At 34.1% G+C, this 20652-nt stretch overlaps 2 protein-coding genes across 6 annotated transcripts in view; one reads left to right on the top strand and one right to left on the bottom strand.

The window, feature by feature from the left end:
- Nucleotides 1-1411: 1411 nt before the first annotated feature.
- LOC106664346 (transmembrane emp24 domain-containing protein 7-like) lies at nucleotides 1412-7821 on the top strand. The gene is made up of 3 exons (XM_014390014.2): nucleotides 1412-1767; nucleotides 6724-6966; nucleotides 7026-7821. Exons 1-3 carry the CDS (start codon nucleotides 1588-1590, stop codon nucleotides 7257-7259), a joined length of 657 nt encoding a protein of 218 aa, XP_014245500.1. The 5' UTR covers nucleotides 1412-1587; the 3' UTR covers nucleotides 7260-7821.
- A 3472-nt stretch (nucleotides 7822-11293) lies between these two features.
- LOC106664239 (adenomatous polyposis coli protein-like) overlaps nucleotides 11294-20652 on the bottom strand; it is a 66048-nt gene continuing 56689 nt past the window's right edge. For 2 of the 5 annotated variants that reach the window (XM_014389755.2, XM_014389756.2), the window contains exons 26-30: nucleotides 16377-16547; nucleotides 16200-16323; nucleotides 15934-16141; nucleotides 12004-12296; nucleotides 11295-11944 (exon numbers count right to left, since the gene is read on the bottom strand). In XM_014389755.2, the coding sequence (XP_014245241.1) occupies nucleotides 11936-11944; nucleotides 12004-12296; nucleotides 15934-16141; nucleotides 16200-16323; nucleotides 16377-16547 (805 nt within the window). In that variant the 3' untranslated portion in view covers nucleotides 11295-11935. Of the gene's footprint in view, nucleotides 11945-12003; nucleotides 12297-15933; nucleotides 16142-16199; nucleotides 16324-16376; nucleotides 16548-20652 lie in introns of all 5 variants that reach the window. The other 3 variants (XM_014389757.2, XM_014389758.2, XM_024226545.1) reach the window with 2 other exon arrangements.

Genomic DNA, 20652 nt, shown 5'->3' with positions numbered 1-20652 from the left:
CATAGGAACCCACACTATCAATGAGTACCTCAGACATAAGAACAAAAAGAAAAAGAACGAACAATGGAATTCACTCATTGGACACAGGCAACCCAAGAATATCCTAACAAATTTTGGAAGGAAAGAAGTTACAGAATGGGTCGAAGGAATAAACTGTGAATCCTAACAGGATTCATAACAGGACACTGCAAGCTAAATCGATACTTAAAGAAGATTGGCATAATCCAAGACAGCACATGCAGATTCTGAAAACAGGCAGAGAAGACACCAACACACCTTCTAACAAACTGCGGTGCTACACTTACCCGCAGAAGGAAGTGCTTTGGGATGTACAATGTGACCATAGAAGAGATTCAACCATTGAAATCGGGATTACTAACCAAGTTCCTTGATGAAATAGGACTACCGATTTGCTTTAGGCAGAGAACGGGGGATACAATAGCTCTTAAAGGGCGCACCCCGACCAACACATCTGCATCTATGGTAGGGGTGTCAGTCTTTAAATTATATATGTCGGCTTCAGCCATACGTTATGAAAAATATATCAATATATTTAATTTTGGTGCATGATGACTATTTTATATCTGTATGAGCTAGCCCAAGTGGAAGAAAAGAACAATATTAGTAACAGTTACTGGTGACTGGTTCACAATTTAACTTTTTAAAAACATATAAACAACCATTTTGTGACTAATTGCTATTTTACAAATCAAAATCCAATTTTACAACAATATTAAACATCAGTACGATAGCGTTAACTCAATTCATTGATCGAGATGTAAATAATAACTGTCACATTTTATTTTAAGATAGAACATTTTTTTAAAATCTTACACATCAAATTGAAAGCAGAATGTTAAAACGTTTAAAGTAAAAAATAAAATAAAAACTATACGTAAAACTGAAGTGGGGAGGAATGGTCAGGAATGAAGTAGTTTAGAAAAACACCTTTTTTTGGCGACGTTTTGACCTTTATTCGGGTCATCTTCAGAGCATAAAGTGTAGTGCTATTCTTGTGGTGTCATAATGGTTTTGTGTCACAACACTTTCACACAAACCAATTTAATACCACCAATATAATACTGAAGCTAGTAAAGGTCGAAATATTCAAAATAATGAAAAAGGTGTTTTTCTAAACTACCTTTCTTGACCGCTCGTCACGATTTCAATAAATTATGATTGAACAGGCCACTAAGAAACCACTCTCAATTTTTTTTTAATTTTTAGAATTACGTTATAAACGCTTTATTTTTAAATGTCTTATTTTTACAACCAAACCACAGGTTAACATTATAAAAATAAAGTTGAGAATAAAAGCCAAACGGATACGCGAATGTTCAAAACGTAATTACACAAATATTACAAAAGAGTAAAAATTTGAAAAATTCCCCGATTTTGACGTCACAAACGGGGAACGGCTCACCGAAGCCGGCAGCGGTCGCGGCGGCTGATAAATGCGTCGGTGTTATTCAGATTTCCGGCCACGTTCTGGGAATGGTGGATTCGCGGATTGTTTTCCGCCCCTGATAACCGCCGCCTCTCGCTTCTCCGCCGGACGCTCATCTTCGACGGATGCCAAGTTAGCAAATGACCCTTCGTCGATGCCGTGGAGAGATGGCATTCCCGAGATTACACCTGATATTCGTAATCTTCGCTTGCGCCCGTTTAGCCGCCTCGGTCGAGCTCAACTTCGAATTACCTGATAATGCGAAAGAATGCTTCTTTGAAGTCATTCCCAAAAATACAACCTGCACCTTAGAATACCAGGTAAACGACTTTTATTTTTTGGATTTTTGATTTGTTAAATTTAAGCGAGAAAAATAAAATTTTCCTCGCCCCACTCACCTTATCGGTTTGTGCGTTTTAATCAATCCGCCGATAGACGAATGGAGAATTCCAACTTGGATCAGCGAGACTTTGATCCTTAAAAATCCAACTAGCAAATATTCTTAGGTTTCTACCTTTTATCACCATTTTCAACAAGATATTAAAAGTTAGGGCCAAAATTTAATTTTTTTTTACCATTATAAAAAACCGGGGTATTTATTTAATCAAATAGTTCCAGGGAAGTAATGCCACCGTCATCGTCAAGAGAACGTGTATTACAACGTGTGAAACATTTCTCAACAACAAAATAACCATAAAATTAAAAAACCTATAAAAATTGATTACTATACACTGACAGGGAAAAATATTAATCAAAGTTTCACGTTTTTTAACATTTAATAATTGAGTCTGTCTAAAAAAGTAAAAAAAAAGGAAATTGCTAAGGAAAATGAAAAAAAGACGGACAGATAAAATTAGTTTTAATTAACATTTCAATGTCACTTCCTCCTCCTTTATTACATCTCAAAGATTCCTCGGCATTCTTTCTACCAGTCTGGAAATGTCTCTTTGCCGGAGGTTAGCCCATCCTTCCCGGAGAGTACTTTCAAGATTGTGCAGTGTATCAGGAAGTGATGGACGTGCTCTTATTCGTCTTTTATGTTATCCCATAAATCTTCTACGAGGTTCAAGTCTGGAGAACAGGCTGGCCAGGCTAAGACGCTGATGTTTGCTGTTGAAGGTACATTTGTACTATGCGAGCGACATGTGGACGGGCATCGTGCATTATAATAGGATTGTCACTGGCTTCATTGACGATATGCAACTCATGGTGTTCATCCACATAGTGAGTAGGCATCAAAGACCCTCCACGAACAACCAACTCTGTGCGAATCTCCATTCAAATTTCCGCACTGAGCTACGTTGAAAAAGTTGGCTCTGGGAAAAATTACGAGCTTCGAACATTTCATTTTGCCTTCTCCACACTCTTTCACGCCCATCTGGAGATCGTAGAGCAAATCGACATTCATTTACAGCAGACCAGTCGTCTAAAGACCAATGGCTGTGTTCTTGAGCAAATGCGAGCTGTGAAACTCTGTGTGTTCTGGTCAATTCTGGTCCTTTTAAGGGGCGAAAAGCCATCATTCCATATTGATTTAATCTTCTTCGGGCAATGTGTTGAGAAATTTGGACTACTTGAACTTCCTGCAGCATATAAACTGCTCGTACAACAGTAAGCTGCCAGTTTCACAAAATTCTCAAAGTCAAAAAATAGTCATCCTGTGGTTTTCTTACACTAGGGTGTCCAAAACTGGGCCTTGTATGATAGGACCCAGTTTCTCGAAAACATCTAACGGCGTTTCCCAGTGTTTCGTGGGGAACTCCGATGGCAAGAGCCTCATCCTGATGGAACGTCCATCATCAATAAGTGCCGCACCAGTCGCAACATCCTCAGCACTAAGTGGCATTTAAGTTTAAAAATTAAAATTCAAAAAACAAAGATGAAAACTACTAGTTTATTGCTTCAGAATTCAAATGAGACTGAATAAACATTTTAAATTTCGTAAATAATAATATAATTATAATAATGCTTTATTGATACAAAATATCCTTGTTTTGGATTATGGATTAAGTGTGTTTACATCTAATTGATATTTCCAATTTAAAACATAGAATAAATAATTCTATGCCGCTGCTCTACCACTTGAGCTATTGGGACCTCGATCCACTCGGGCACCAACTTCCTTTCATTTGTCGACGAGAATCCAATCTGATTACACGACATTTGAAAAATGGCAAAAAGGAGGGAAAACTCAAAAGGTGGGGTTGAGATAGGAAGTTGGTGTCCGATTGGATCGAGGTCACGATAGCTCAAGTGGTAGAGCAGCGACGTATCTAGCCGAAGATCGTGGGTTCGAATCCCCGCTCATGCCATTGACTTTTTTATCTCAACTAAAAACCTTATTAATTGTGAGTCAATATTTTAAGCAATTTTCTATATCATACAAAAATGAACTTTTGCATACATATAATAAATAAATAATACACTGAAAGGCAAAAAATTCCACCAAATTGATTGTTTTTTCTTTTCATTTTCTCCATAAAAGAAAATTCTCCTCTTAATTTGTATCACTGTTTTGACCAATAAATATTTATTTATTCTGTTTTAAATTGGAAATATCAATTAGATGTGAACACACTTAATCCATAATCCAAAACAAGGATATTTTGTATTAATATTTTGTATCTAGCCGAAGATGGTGGGTTCGAATCCCGCTCGTGCCATTGACTTTTTTATCTCAACTGAAAACCTTAATTAATTGTGATATATTAATTGGTCAAGCGGACCACGAAATTAGTAAATTTAAAATATTAAATTTATAAACAACACATAACAAAAGACAAACTAAACATAATAAATAATGTAAACTGTAAATTAAATAAGTAGTGAGATGTCATGTCGTCTTCGATTGTCAGACCTAATATTCCCAGTTTTGTCTGTTAGACTTCTCATCCCACCATCCTCGTAATTTAAGAAGATTTATTAGTTATATTTTCTAAAGTGACTTTTTTACAGTTAAAAAACTATTGAAAATTAACTTTTAGTTTGGTAATTTTCAATAATTTTATCTGCTTATTTTTGGTTTTGTCTGTGTAAGTGCTGTTAATCTCCCCGGTGAAAAGCATACACTTCTGACACCCAAACTAAAGGCTCACCAATCTGTAGAATTTCCAAAAATAAATTTGCTGGATCACCCTGCTTTCGATGAAATTTAGACTACATGGAGCAACATAATTTTATTACATCCACATTTGTTTAGTGGTCATAATTGACCATATTAATAATTTTTGGTTGAGATGCAAAAGCAAAAGATGAGCAGGATTCAAACTCATTACCTTCGGCTTTTAATTTTATTATTTAGTTTTGAAAATTAATTTGGAAGTAGTATTTATTGGAGGTCTGTAATTAAAGAAATAAAGTTTGAATTAGCACATTAAATTAAACTATTTCTCTTTTCACATTGATAAACAACAATATATGTGGTTAGTATATAAAGTGCCAACTAACAGCTGTAAGCGAAGCGTTAAATGCGGATGTGTCAGATCATAATGCGATCATAATTTTCAGTGACTGCTTCAGTTCCTTGCAATCGATTAAAGTCTATTTATTAACAGTATGGAAAATATGGGAAATAATTTGTGGACTATTTGAAAAAGGAATCTGCGTTTCCTTCTGCTAGATTCCTAGTCATGGAATAAAAAACGAATTGGGGTATGTACCTGCTAAACACGCAGGAAATAGAACTGTACATAATTGCAGAAAACTTCATCTCAGCTTTCAAAAAGTAGTGGATGGAACACCCAATGGAAGGATGCAACAAGTTGAGAATGATCAAAGATACCATCCATCGTTGGATATTGCAACGTGAACAGAAGAGATGAAGTGGACATTTGCTGACTCCATATTACCATGATTGACACATGAGTTCCTTACGAACAATACATTGTTTCCTACTTTTCATTGTGGTGACCTAAGCTTGGAACACATTTTATGCCCTCCAAATCAGTCGTAAATTCTGCAGATCTCCCCTAACCATTCCACTGAGCTAACTGTTACAAGATGACCAACGTAAAATTGATAAGGTTATTATTATTGATTTAAAGAAATCAAACATCACAAAATGTAATAATGACTAGTCAAAAATTATTGAACAGAAATGAAATCATAAAAGAGCTCGAGTGCGGGCTGATGGGCTGGTATGTCCTTGCTGATTGGGAAGATGGAATGCCCACGACACCCAAAAGTTGTGGACTTTTCCTTAGGTATATGTTGTAAATGTTTTTTATCCTCATCCTCCAAAAGGACAGACTATTCTTTTCAGTCACGTAAATTGTGGCGTAAAGGCCGGCTGCAAGTGCCTTTCGAGTTGGGTTCATAAAACCCTTTGTTGGTTTTTGGCCTATGAAAAATAAATTAAAAGAGAAAATAACTTATCACACTTTTTTTAAAAAAATTTATTAGCAAATCAATAAAGAAATCTTTTGAGTTGTTACTGTTAACGATAACAATAGCTGTAAATTTTATACTGGTGATAAAATTTGTCATTTGACGGTGGCAAAATATTGAAAAAAAAAAGTTTTTTCAGGTCACAATTACTGAAAATGCTATCATATGTCTGACCCAAATTTAATGTTGGCAGTGGCTAATGAAACATAAAGCCAGTGCCCAGCCTAAATAAATTAAAAAAAACAACCCTGTTTTAATTAATTACATAAATCGTTATTAGTTATTTAACCAAGGTATTCACAAAGAAAACTTGAGTAATTATTACTGTTTAACAAAAAATTTATTCAGTAATTAAATTGTAAATTTCTTCTTTTGTATTAATAAATGAGACTGAGAGTCGTAATAACTTTGCCAAACAACCATGATTTTACAAAATATTAAAAAAAAAGTGCAAGACATTTTAAGTGCAATTTTATTATAAAATGACCTTTTCATTTTGAACTACAATATTTTTTTAATTATCATATTACTCAAATCCGAAAGTTAAAGGTATTTTGTGTGGTGGTTAGTGACCGTTAATCGATAATTATTCAGAAATCGTGAGATGCGGTCTGGTGTGATGTAGGTTTCAGAAAAACATTTTCTTTCTTGTTTTCTTTGGGCAAACGTTGGCACGATAAAGAAAATGTTTTTCTGAAACCTACATCACACCAGACCGCATCTCACGATTTCTGAATAATTAGTTAAAGGTATTTCTTAACATGCATTGATTTTTTTTTTTTGTGTGTCTGTTGAGGCGCAAAGAACAAGGAAAAATGTTTATTAATATGTAATTTACTTTTGTAATAAATATTAATGGTCCTGAGATTGTATTAAATTTGTATTTTCAGGTAGTTACTGGAGGGTCTTACGATGTCGACGTTATTATGCAGGCACCGAATAAAGAGTTAATCTATCGTCGACAGAAGTCCCAGTATGATACGCATACGTTTGTCACCACCCAATCTGGTGAGTATGCAATCTGCTTCAGCAATGAATTCTCATCCTACTCCAACAAAATGGTCTATATGGACCTCCAGGTCGGAGAAGAACCACGGCTCCCTGGGATGAGCCACACCACCGTCATGACACAAGTGGGTTATAATTATTTTTGTTAAAAAAAAAAAATATTTTTTTTGCTTTTTTTTATTAGATGGAGACATCAGCTGAAATTGTACATAAGGCTCTGGTGACAATCTCCGACTACCAAACCCACCACCGTCTTCGAGAGGCCCAAGGCAGAAAAAGGGCAGAAGAATTGAACGAAACAGTCTTCTGGATTTCGTTCATGGAAACGAGCTGCATTCTCATCATCAGCTTTGGACAAATCTGCGTCCTTAAAAATTTCTTTTCTGAAAAAAGGCCAAACCAGTTTGGAAGAAAATAGTGTTGTTGTTTTTGTATTTAAAAGAGATAAAAAAAAATTAAAAAGAATATTAAAAAAATCCATTATTTTTAAAAATTGTCCATTCTATAAATAATGTTTTATTAAATTAAATTATTTAAAAAAACCTCTACTTTTGATAATTTTTGTGTCGTAAAAGTGTTGCATATTTAGTTTTACACTTTTTTTGTGGGAGTACTTTTTTTCTTCAGAAAAACAGTTTTCCCTCGCTCTATTTTCCACAGAATTATGAAAATTGTTACTTTTGTAAATGATTTTTAACGTAATGGTGTACAGTTTTAGGGTAATAGTCACAATTTAATTTATTTATGTATAAAAAAAATGTATGTTTTACTACAAAATTGTCGTCCTTTTTCAAATAATACTGGTGAGAAATTTCTTTCTAATATATCAAAAGGGAATGTGATGTGCTTTCGAGTGAAGTATGCGAGTGAGATGTAAAAGAATTTTTAGAATAAACTAAAAAAAAAAAAAAAAAAGCCTGGTATCTTACTTGCTATTCCCCAATTTTTAAGCTAATTTTGTTATAGTTCGTCATTTGTACTCAGGATAGTTCAACAATAATGTAAATAAAAAATTAATTGGCATATAAAAAATATAAAATAGATTAATAAACTTTTTTTCACAACATAAGCTGATTTTATTTTGAGTATTTATACACCTTATGCACTAAGACAAGAAGAATTTAATTAAATTATATCAGAAGGATCGCAATTATCTTATTTTTTTAATGACTCCAGGAATAATGTAGAAACAAACAAACATACAATAAAACAAGAGTAAGGTCTCAAGCCCGTGGTCCTTCACAAATTGACAAATACTTTATTTTCACACAAATACTTTCTCCCAAGAGGTTCAACTTATAAAGGAGTGAACAGAACAAGAACATAAAATAACAGACATAAACAGACAAAATCAACGTTTATGCAAAGGCATTTGAGCCTCAAGTTAAACAAAGCCCCCCACGGTATTGATCACATAACCCTTGAATTTTGCAAGTACGCTCTTTTCTTTTTTGGGAAGCTTTTGAACTTCATTAACTATATTTTTGATAAAGGCCAACTTACAACCTCAAATAATTATTTTTCCTCATTTTAGAAATGGTAATGTAAACAATGTATTCAATTACAGAGACATCTCTTGTATTGGTTCAATTGTCAAAATATTTTCTTCCATTTTATGCTGACGTTTAGAAAAACATGTCAAAGAAAATGATCTGCTTAGCTAATTGTTGGCTGGCCCCAGTAGAGGTTACTGCACAATCGACATCTTTGTCTAGTTGAAGATGGCCGTGAGTGGAGACAGACCCAGTAAGTGACCCTGTGTCAGTTCAACATGAGTTCACCGACTCAGGGACCAAAACCCATTATAAAATCTTTGTTTTATCTAACTTAAAACAACTGAAGCTCTCAGAAAAACGAGAGAAAGTCTATTGCTTCTTCATAGACTACTTCATCAACTACTCATCATTATTCAAAAGGCTGTTAGATTAGGGTATTTTGTCTAAGTTTGTAGATATAATTAAATCTTTGCATGCCTTGGTTAGTGGTTCAGACCTCAGAGGGAATTTTTTCATACTTGAACATAGGGGATGGAGTAAGACAAGGGTGTGTGCTTAGTCTTCTGTTGTTTGTCCTTTATGTGGATAATATTGTAGATCTACTAGAGGGAGTAATTCCTGATGGGTGTTATTTTTACACCTCGTCTTTCCCTTTTTATTTCTTACCACCTTGATGCTAGAATTTCTGATGCAAAAATTCGGGTTTAAAACTGCACCTGGGTAAATCTCTTTTGCAATAATCTTGGACCTTAAAGCCAAAATAAAAGTAAACAACAGTGTCCTGAGCTCTGTTTTAGGTTATGGCATTCAAGTCTGAGTCTTCCAGTCCTACGAAATTTTGGAAAAATTCCAAAATATTTTTTGTGAAGAAACTGCTCAGTTTACCATATTTTTCCCAAATTACATGCAAATCCCAGAATCCTGTTTGCCTCCTCTATTTTTGTATACCTTTTCCCTGACACCTGTCGTTGTAAATAAAGTTCATCGTAAAAGTACTGAGAGGTATTATTGTTCAGCTTTAACTTTTCTGATTCTGCGATGAAGCTGATGGAATCGTATTTTTCAAACAGATGCAGTCAATTAAATACAACCAAAAGTCTGCTTTCATAAGGATAAACAAGGGAGTTCTGCAAGGATCAATATTAGGTCCTATTATTTTAATGATCTCCACTTACTTTTCAAACTTAACTGGTTTTAAAGATGGCATTATTAATGTATTTTCATGATTTATTTCATATTTTTTCATTTAAAATCATTATGTTCTGGACTAATGTACAAATAAATAGCAATGCCTCCAGCAAGCACCAGGACCAATGTTGGTGGGTTTTAATAAAGACCTTTTAACTCTCGGCTTTTTTTAAAATTTCCAATAAAATGTCAGGTGTCTTCTTTTTTGCGTCAAACCTCATAAACTTCCTCGCCCAAATTATTACAGTCTTCATTCTCAGGTGTGGGGCAGGCATTAGCAGTTCATTCAAGAGCGGCTCGTCTGGAGGCAAGGGTACGTCTTATGGTAGCAATGGAGGTGTAGTATCATCTGATTCCGATTCAGATTCTATATTGTGTTCTTCCAGACTCCCCTTCAGGACGAAATTCGAATTCTTTCTGATTCCCAATCCGTTGTCAGTTCTTTCGGGAATACCAAAGTCATGCCAGAAATAAAATTTTCTTCTTTTCCCCCAATTCCGAGTCACTGGGCCTCAGTTTAATTTTAGGACAAGCACATTTATTGTTACACAAGATGAAATACCAAATCAATTCTGACAAATTACTAAAATATGTACACATACAGCAAACCAAAATATGTTGAATAAACTTGAAAAGTTTCTTGATTAAATTTGTATCATCTCCTATAAAATACAAATACTATCACTATGCCTAAGCGACCTCTTGGAACTCCCATCAAATCCTGATTTACCAAGCTTATTAGAGAGAGTACGCGCGCGCGCACACAAACACACACCCACATGCACACAAAGTGATTAAAATAAAATCTTAGCTCTCATCAAAGGTTCAAGAACTTACGAATTGTTAATAGTTTCTGGCTTTATCACATTAAATGTTAGCCCAAGTGTACACATTTGAATTTAATTCACTAGTTTCGTGGTCCGCTTGACCAATTAATATATTACAATTAATTAAGGTTTTCAGTTGAGATAAAAAATCAATGGCATGAGCGGGATTTGAACCCACGATCTTCGGCTTGATACGCCGCTGCTCTACCACTTGAGCTATCATGACCTCGATCCACTCGGACATCAACTTCCCATCTCAACCACACCATTTTAAATTTTCCCTCCTTTTTGCCATTTGTCGCCGAGAATCAAATTGATTACACATTTGAAAAATGGCAAAAAGGAAGTTAAATTCAAAAAAGGTGTGATTGAGATGGGAAGTTGATGTCCGAGTGGATCAAGGTCACGATAGCTCAAGTGGTAGAGCAGCGGCGTATCAAGCCGAAGATCGTGGGTTCGAATCCCGCTCGTGCCATTGACTTTTTTTAATCTCAACTGAAAACCTTAATTAATCGTAATTTGAATTTAAATCAAAGTTTCTGGGTTTGTTTAAACTGGACAGATAGTTTTAACAGACGGGAAATATTGTTTTGTAAGGAAAACAAAATTGTTCAATAAAAACTGAAATTATATTTCTTTATATGAACAACAAAAAAAGAAAATACAAATTAAACATGCTCATTTTTTTTTTTCATTTTAAACATGATATTTAAAGACATCAGATTTGGTTTAATCTAAGCTTAAACTGGTTCGATACGATGACAATGTAAATAATACGGCAAGACATTAAGGATTAAACATAGATTCTTTTTTCTCTCTCTTGTTATTACTAAACATATTTTTCAATAATAATTTTAGAGGAATATTTTGATAATTATCCATATAATAACAATACACGTAATATAATAATCATTAATAATATATAAATCTATAATTTTAAAAAGAAAACAATGTTTTTATATATTATGTAATCTCCAGTTTTAATGTTGAACGTTAAAAATGGAACAGACTTAGCTAACAATAAATTCTAAATATATCAATTAACTTTCGCATTTTTCCGATTCATTTTAATTAATGACCTATATGATTGACTAATACAAAAAATATATTACTACTAAGCAGTCTGATCGTACAAAAGTTGTAACAAAAACATAAAAGATTTTTTTTTTTAAAGTAAAACAAATTATACAATAAAGAAAGAGAAAATTAAGGTTTTGAGCTAACTCTATTAAAACACTTTAAAAATATTAATTAATAAAATAAAAAAAATAAAAAATAAAAGCTACTACATCTTACAAATAAGTTGCAGTTTATTGCACAGCTCTTTGGAACTTACGTGATGAAAAGGGTTTCAAGAGAATTCTGCTCATGAAAAATTGAAAAACAAGACAGACAAGCATAATTTGAATCTGAATGTTTTGTTTTTGTAATTAATTAAATTGTGTATTTATTAAAAAGTCTAAAAAAATAATAATACAAGATAACAAATAAAAAGGAGCTCGTAATCCCTTTGATGGTTACACCTGGGTGCATTGATCATTTATCAACCTAAAGCTCATTTATGGTAAAAGAATATTTACATTTCAAGCCATCTGAAACATAAGCACAAAAATTAATTTTATTCGCAACAATGCGAAACTTGAAAACAAACCTGCTTGTTCTTTGGTTCCGGCGGTATCCAAACCCGCGAATCCTTTCCAGTCTGTTTTTTCTTTGATTCGTCGACTTTTTTCCACAGGCTGGCGATCTTCGAAGTGGCCTCTTTCTTCACGGGCGCTGCCGCCTGCGAGTTCAGACTCGAGTTCGAGTGCCACCTGCCGGATCCGCTCTGGTCGGAGCACGCCGACTTTAGGCTCTGGTTGCTAACGGAAGTGCGAACGCCGAACCCCGGCTTATTCGGAAGACTGGCAGCCCTGCCTCTCCCGGCGGCATTCTTGCTCGGGGCTGAAATAAAGAACAAAAATGGACGTCATTGTTTAAAAAAATCCTCTTTACCTGAATGTTGAGCTTCCATCAAATGAAACTAGTCAGATTCTCTTTTAGTCAATCGGTCGTTTCATTCCAATATTTGGTGTTCACATTACAATTTCAATTGGCTATTCACATATATTAATAACTTATCTAAGTTCTAGGGGGAAAACAATTTTCAATTGTGGTTTATTAATATTTTAAACGTGAATTAAATAGATTCAATGCCAAACACATTTATTTTAGCAGTTGTAAAATTGATAAATTGCTCATTCTACATCATACACATCATCAACATAAACACATTGTACTATGCTTTTCACGCCTGGACATTAAAAATAAAAAAAAACCTTATTTTTGAACTATGTATTCATCTAGCCACGCAGGTGCCCCATTTTTGGAAATACCTTGAGTTAAATTCCAAATTTTCTTGTTATAATCCTTTAGCTTTAAGAATACTAGCCAATTAATTACTTAATTTAATTTCTAAATGTTTTTTGGTAATATTTATCCTTTTTTTTTCTTCTGCCTTTTCCCTAAATTTTCCTTTATTTGTTTAACCCTGGAATCAGCTTAGCATGGAATTGGTTTTGTAAAAACCACAATGTAAAACATAAATATTATAATAAAGTAATTCCTGTCAACCAGGCTTAAAGTGGAACTACCACTTGGGTGTCCGGGGATACTTTTTTTCAATTAAAAAGCCATGAGCTATGCCAGGATTCGAACCATAACATGGCAAATATGAGTCAGATGCTCCAACCACGGTAGTCATATAAATAAATATTATTATACGATAAATATGTTGTATTTTTGTAAATTTCTATTATAATTCTTGATTTCTGGAGGGTATTGAATCTGTAGTTTTCTCTCTTCTGACCATTTTGTGTCAAAATTCAATAAAAAGCTGAAAAACATGCCTGACAAACCAGTCATCTAAATTAAATCTATTACGTATGAGTTTTATAGTTCAACTAAGTTTTTATATCTGGTTTGAGCCTTTATTTTATTTTTTACTTTAAACATTCAAGTCAACGTAGATTTGAACCTTCTGATTTCAATTTGACGTTTAAGATTTTAAAAAATGTCCTAACTTAAAATATAAATGTGACAGTTTTTATTTACATCTCGATCAATGAATTAACGATATCATACTGATGTCTAATGTTGTAAAATTGGATTTTGATTTGTAAATTAGCAATTAGTCACAACATGGTTGTTCATATGTTTTAAAAAAGTTAAATTTGGAAGTTAACTAAAAGTCATTGAATCATCGATGTGGATGCTTGAGGAGAACTACTGCGATTTATTTAAGTTTCCTTGTGTTTCTGGCTTAAATCAAAAAGTAATCATACTGCTAAAATATATAAATAAAAAAAAGTTGTAAAGTGAAAAATTTCAATATTGCATAATAGCTGTTAACAGTCGCCATAATTTAACATAAAAACAACACAAAAAAGATGCAGCTTTTGTTTTCAAAAGCTCATTAATTATTTATGTGTGGTGATTAGTGACCGTTAATCGATGATTAATCAGAAATCGTGTGGTGTGGTTTGGTGTGATGTAGATTTCAGAAAAACATTTTCTTTATCGTGCCAACGTTTCGGTCTTTATTGAGATCATCTTCAGGGCCTGGGATTTATAAACATTGTTTAAATTTAACAAAAACATGTAGGATGTGGAAAAAAGTGAATTTATACAATGCAAAAAATATTTTAGAAATACTTTGATTGAATATAAAAAAATATTTTTTTGCATTGTAAAAATTCACTTTTTTCCACATCCTACATGTTTTTGTTAAATTTAAACAATGTTTATAAATCCCAGGCCCTGAAGATGATCTCAATAAAGACCGAAACGTTGGGACGGTAAAGAAAATGTTTTTCTGAAACCTACATCACACCAGACCTCATCTCACGATTTCTGATTAATTATTTATGTTTTTCCAATGAACAACGTCTACGAAGAATATGATAAATGAGCACAAATGTTTCAACTGATTTTCGCAATATCAGAAAACAACTTTCTTAAACACAAGGTTAAAATTTCTATTTTAAAAAATATACAACATATCATGTATTTTATAGAAATTTATCCACTTAAGACCAAGAACTGTTATTATTTTTTATAAACAAAATAAAAAAAGAACCAACTCATGAGGATTACCATTATTGATTAAAAAAAAAATTTCAGTCCATGAAGTTTATGAAAAATTTATTACCACCACAGTACAATCATCCTAAGCTACTCTTGCTTGGCAACTTTTCCATCCTCAGTGGTGTCTGTGGATTGCAATAGTTGAGGCCATTTTATAGTTTATCCAGACCAAGGATTAAAGATGTTGAAACTAGTCTGACAGAATTGGCAAGGATGATCAGAGACGAGATACTAGATGATCACAATTCTAAATTACAATCACACATACCTCTGTCCATAAATTTTAAACTATTTCTTTTTTAAACGGCGAGATATGTTGAAGTTCAATGAAACCTGCACAAGTTGATTTTGATCATTAATATCGTAATATAACCGTTTTTGTTTGAAAATGCTGGGAAACATCTGTGCATGTTTCTGACTAAGTCTCTAGTCGAATCGTAGGACTGTTTTGACGGTCAAAACCAGTCGCAAACCCGGCCTGAAAATGTGTTGGAATGGCCGGTTGACAAGTTTGACTTTGTAGCATGACGGAACGCTCAAACTCAGCTGCGTATGCGGCCTGTTCAATTGTTGATGACTTGGACGTTTGATGGAACAAACCTAATATGATCTTCACTATTTGGACTATGTGTTATTTTGTCGTATATGCCGCCTTTCAAGGGCGTTATTTTCATTAAAAGTGTCAGACAGGGTAACACATAGACCAACTAGTAAAAATGACAAAATTTGTCTTTCATTTAATTAAAAAAAAAATCCTGCATACTCTTTTTTTTTTTGTTAAAGATTAAATATTATACATTAATTATTATTTCCATATCATGCAAGGATGCATTTTTGTAAAATTTGAATTTTTCTTTTGTCAGGCACAGATTCATTATGATCAGAAGCATATTAATTAAGATTGTAATAGAACGATGAATTTTTTTTGAGTGCATATTTCATCAAACTGCCACCGACATTTTTCACTGTTGACGAACTCATGCATTTCATAATAAAAAAAATTATAAATATAAAACCATTTCATAACGCTCGACTGTAAAGTAAAGAAATCATGGTTTACCTTGCAGGAATTTAACTTAGGATTAATTAATGATTAAGTTAACATACTGGTAAATAAATAGTCACTTAAAAATGCAATTACAATTTTATTCAATTGAATGTTTCATACTGTACAAATTAATTAAACTAAGAGCATGTATTTACAAATGCCTAGTTGAATGCAAACATGCAATAATACACAACAAATGTAACAATAAAAAAAGAGAAGGAAGTGAAAAGATTATTCAAAAATTAATTATGTAAACTTAAAAGAAGAATAATGAATTAAAGAAAATTGATACATTAAAAAAAATGTACAAGTAGTATAAAATATACTGCAAAATAGAATTTTTGTTTTAAAGGAAGGTTACAATCAAACGTTAATTTTAAGGAAAAAAGTATTAAACTTATTTCTTACCTATGGGGTTCTTTTTAAGAGGTGATGCTATTTTTTTGATAGGTACGGGAATGCTAGAGGAAGCTTCATCCTTTGTGAAAGTGCCCTGTCTCTGCAAGGGTTGGACGACCTGCGACTTCTTCTTGACAGCGGGCTGAGGGATTTTGACGGGGCTTCGCACCACCGGGATGGCGCTGCTCCGGCTGGCTCCTCCTCTGATGCTTTTAACCTAACGGTTTATTTTGTAATTAAACATTGGAATGATCGATTTCTGTCGAAAGGCTCACCTCAGGAGGTTTGACGACGATCGGCCTCGGCGGCTCCTCGGCTTCGCTCGGGCTTTCAGAAGGCTGTTCTAGCGGCGAAATGCTTCCCTCGCTCGCCTGGCTCTCACTCTCTACACTCGACAATCTGTAAAATAAATGTTTAATGTCTAGTTATTCTAAGACTTGTTATATTATTACCTTTCTACATTTGGAGGCGGAGGCACATCATTGATTGTTCTAGTCCTAAATCTATCTCTATCAGCTTGCCTCCGTTGCTTAGGTGTTGTTCTTTCCTTCGGCTTAGTCTCAACTTCTTGCACTTGTTCCTTTCCTCCTTTCGGTTCTCCCTTAATCACATATGTGTTATATCTACAAATTAAAAAAAAAAAGAAGATTTATTTGGAAGAACAATACTGGGTCAGATTTTACTATTAACATAAAAATTTTCCTTTAACTGAACTGTGTCACTGGATAAAGGGCACGATTTGCTGAATAAATTAAAGCCATCGAACATTCTAACTTTGCTTAGAATAGGTCATACATGATTGACACACAGACATGTCTAATCCTGTGTACGCATCTTGTAAATAAATATCGGTCATTGATGTGTACAGCAGTTTTTGACTTCTTATGGTCAAGGACAGAATATTTTTTTTGTTATTTATTATTTATTAGGGGGCGTGAGTAAAAAAAAATTTCAATTTCAATTTTCAACTTAATAGACAGTGCACTGTCATCACAGAAAACCAAAAGAAATATTCCGAAATCTCATATGCGACAGTTGTGATTAGAAATGCATTTGAGGGTCTAAAAGAATTTCCCGAGATAACCCAGGAACAGTATTTCCCTCCACTTCAACAACCAAATAATCGTTGAAACTTTAGGCGAGCCCCAGCGAGAATAAATTGCTCCACTCCAAAAATTGTCACCTATAGACAGTCCTTCCATAAGCCAAACTCACAACTACCAAAACTTCCCCTCTCATCCTATCGGAAGCAATCCTCATGCTACGACATAAATCAAGAAACTTATCACTCAGCTAAATAATCTGTCTCAAAGCATACAAGAAAATAAGGACTCAATTACAAAATCAGAAGCTATCAACATGGAAAACACAAACACGATATCATACCTGAACAAAAAGTTCAAAAGAAGTAATTCAGATCCCTAAGAAGTATAAAACTATTAAAATCACCCGAAAAACAATAACTAACAACAAATATCTTTATAAATGAATTCAAATAAAAAAATAAAAATAGACCAATAGTAGACATCCTTAATATTCTTCAATGGAACATACGTTCATCTAAATCAAATAAAATTTTTTTGGACGTCCTTATGGCTCACGAGAGTATAAACATAGGCTTAATATCCGAAATGTCGTAAATACGAACCATCCCTACATTCTCTCAAGCTTTGATTTAATCCACAATGATCGAAACGATGGCTACGGGGGTAGTGCCATCATTATTGGCAATAAAATAAATTATGTAACTCTCAGTATCAATAATAAAAGTAATAACTAATAATAATACAGTAAAACTAATACTACCATTTAAAGACATTATATTGGTGTCAGTGTATGTACAACCAAACGACAACGTAATAGTGAAAGATTGGACTGATATCTCGGGACAATTCTCAGACCCGGTAATCATCGGGGGAGATATGAACACCCATTACAAGGCTTGGGGTGTTCGTTCAAAGATGCATCAGGTAAAGACTTCTCGAAGCAATTGACCAGCTAGCTTTGCCAACAATGGTTTGCCTACGTTGATCAACAAAGCAGGGCAGAACGCCTCATCCCCTGATCTCACTCTCGTTTCAGAAAAACAAGCCCCAGTCTTGTCATGGGAACCAATCTCAAAAATATTGCATATGACACAGGAGTAGATAAAATTCATCTGAGGTATTGCTAGCTATTCGAGTACAATCTCAAACATAGAGCAGTCTGTTAAAATGTATGTGGAAAATATGATGATAACGTAACCGAATGCATGAGTCAACAGAGATTCTGATGTTTTCAACATGGAGAGAGACAAACCAAAGACTTAAAAGTGTTGATTTATTAGTGGCCCTGGAGGATGAGAATAAATTAACTGTAGCAGAGCTATCGTTGATATTTTTGGTGCATCCCACAATAGAAAGAAGTAGCCTATCTCTAGGGTGTGAAACGTGATTCATGGATTTACTATGAATTGTCATTCAGGAATAAATCAGAATTTCCTATTTGGTCGCTGGGGATGAGAAGTGGGTCCTTACAAAAATCCAATTTTGTTCCACTCAAAAATGCTATGAAAATTGTTCGTACAGATTTCTTCTCGCCTCATCAGACTTTTACAAAAAGAGAATATTTCCCCAACTAGAATATTGGCAGTATTTTGTAGAAAACGAAGGAAATTATTGAATTAAAAATAAAGTACATTTATATTTTGAAAGTTTGACTTTTTTTTAAAACAACAAACTCATGCACACAGCCAATGTATTATTTGCAAAGATATATTTGCCAAAATTTGGCAAAATGCTGAAATATGTCTGAAGAACCAAAGTCAGTAAGGATAAGCTGACTAAAATGATTGATATCAAATTATACTGAGAGGCCAAAAAAGTGGCCACCCTTAACATTTTTTTATTACCTGTTAGACAATCCTCTACTGATTATCTTACAATATTTGGTTTGTTTTAAAGAATTGGAGGTAATTAAAACACTGATAAAATCTTCCACTTGTGTTCAAATTTGATTTTGTAAATAAATATTTAAACGGTAAATCTCTTCTTTGTTGGTTTTTCTGTACAGCGTCTTTCTATCCAGTGGTTTGATTTCTTTTATATTGTACCATTTTTAAGTTTCAAATTAGTTTGAGAGATGGTTTTAAGTGGTACAGATTTGGCTAGAATCATTGTTGGATGATGGAAGAAGTCAATTTTATGTGACTAGGGTGCTTAACATTCCCAGAACAACTCTCCGAAGGGTCTTCCTTCGCTAACAAGATACTGGGGGTTACTCAAGAAGGTATGGATCAGATTGCTATCTTGTCACATCTCAGAGATAATTTTATGGTTTCGAATGTACTATGTACTCGACATTCTACCGCTGTTGAGATCAAGCAACTACTTCAACAATTTAAAAATGTTAGTTTACGCACTGTAAGGCAAAGACTTTTAGCTGGGTTACTTGCGAGAAGACCTGACACGTACTGAATGTCTGAACAAGGCACAGAACAGCTCGGTTAAGTTTTGCAAAAAATCACATCACCTTCTGAGGAAGATTGGTCTAAAATCATGAGGTTTTGTTAGAGGTTTTCTGATGGCTGAGAGAGGGTTTGGAGAAGAACAGGAGAGCGGTATATCCCTGTAACATTTTCAATCCGGAGAAGCTATGGAGGTTTGGGCAGGCATTTCTATGGAAGGCTATTGATCTTCATCAAGGGTTCCCTAAGAGCTGCGCGTTAAAGTGAAGATGTATTATCAGAAGTTGTTCCTTATATGCAACTAATTGTATTATTTTTATGCTTGAAAACGCAAGGCCCCACACAGCTATAACTTCGTCCATGCTATTTTTCATTTGTGTTGATTTTCATGTTTCTCCTCCTCTACTTTTAAAGCAGCTGAAGATTCGTCCAAATTAGCAAATAATCTGAGTGTACATGGAGACCTACATACTACAAGTAGAAGTAGCTCATGGCATTGTATTGGGACTATTTTTGTTATTAATATAAATGATTTTCACTCTGGACATTATGGCTCATTATCGTATGACCACTTATTCCGTAATTAAATACCGGAATTGTTCTCTCTGCTGATTCGGGCTGTGCTAAGTTTCTAAATAGTTGCTTTTTCCTCCAGAGGGTCAAGGAGTGAAGAGAAAGTTTATCCTTGCTCGACAGTTCTAACTAGTTAATTACATATCAGTGCCAATATTAAATGATAATAAATTTAAACGTGTCTAATCCTCTTTAACTTCTAGATAAAATTGTAAGTATACTGTAACTGTGCCACAAGTCAAATTGACACGAATAGTTTTTTCTGGTTGGGAGCTGGTTATTTTTCTGAGATTATTCAATTATATACAATCTTGAAGAACTTGTACTTTATTGCACACATGGTCTCACTAATTGGCGACGGTTGTATTTTTATGCAAGGCCCCACACAGCTAGGATGTTGGCGACTACTTGGAACGGGCTTCAATTCAATGTTTAAAATGGCCAGCATGTAGTCCTGACTTAAACCTTAATGATCACCTTTGGGACAAGTTGTCAAGTCTGGTGAGTGAATTTACAGGAATGAAGAATGGCACTCTTGGAAAATATTCCCCAGCATGTCTCGTGACGTCCGAGAGAGGGTTTGGAAAATAAAAGGAGAGCCATGTACCCCGTAACATTTTCACTCCTAAACTATGGAGGATCTGAAGTTATGGTTTGGGCAGGCATTTCTATGGAAGATTGCACAAACTTGATCTTCATCGAGGGTTCCA

This window comes from Cimex lectularius, unplaced genomic scaffold (genome assembly GCF_000648675.2).
Source record: "Cimex lectularius strain Harlan isolate CLEC.00 unplaced genomic scaffold, Clec_2.1 scaffold50, whole genome shotgun sequence".
In the NCBI taxonomy this organism is placed as follows: domain Eukaryota; kingdom Metazoa; phylum Arthropoda; class Insecta; order Hemiptera; family Cimicidae; genus Cimex; species Cimex lectularius.
Note: the sequence above shows the minus strand (reverse complement) of the source record. Positions and strands in the feature narration are given on the sequence as shown.

Excerpts from the sequence above, each read along its gene's own strand:
- LOC106664346 (XM_014390014.2), top strand. The coding sequence starts at position 1,588 with ATGACCCTTCGTCGATGCCGTGGAGAGATGGCATTCCCGAGATTACAC. Across the intron at positions 1,768-6,723 it reads CCTGCACCTTAGAATACCAG|GTAGTTACTGGAGGGTCTTA; the intron begins GTAAACGACTTT and ends TTGTATTTTCAG. Across the intron at positions 6,967-7,025 it reads ACACCACCGTCATGACACAA|ATGGAGACATCAGCTGAAAT; the intron begins GTGGGTTATAAT and ends TTTTTTTATTAG.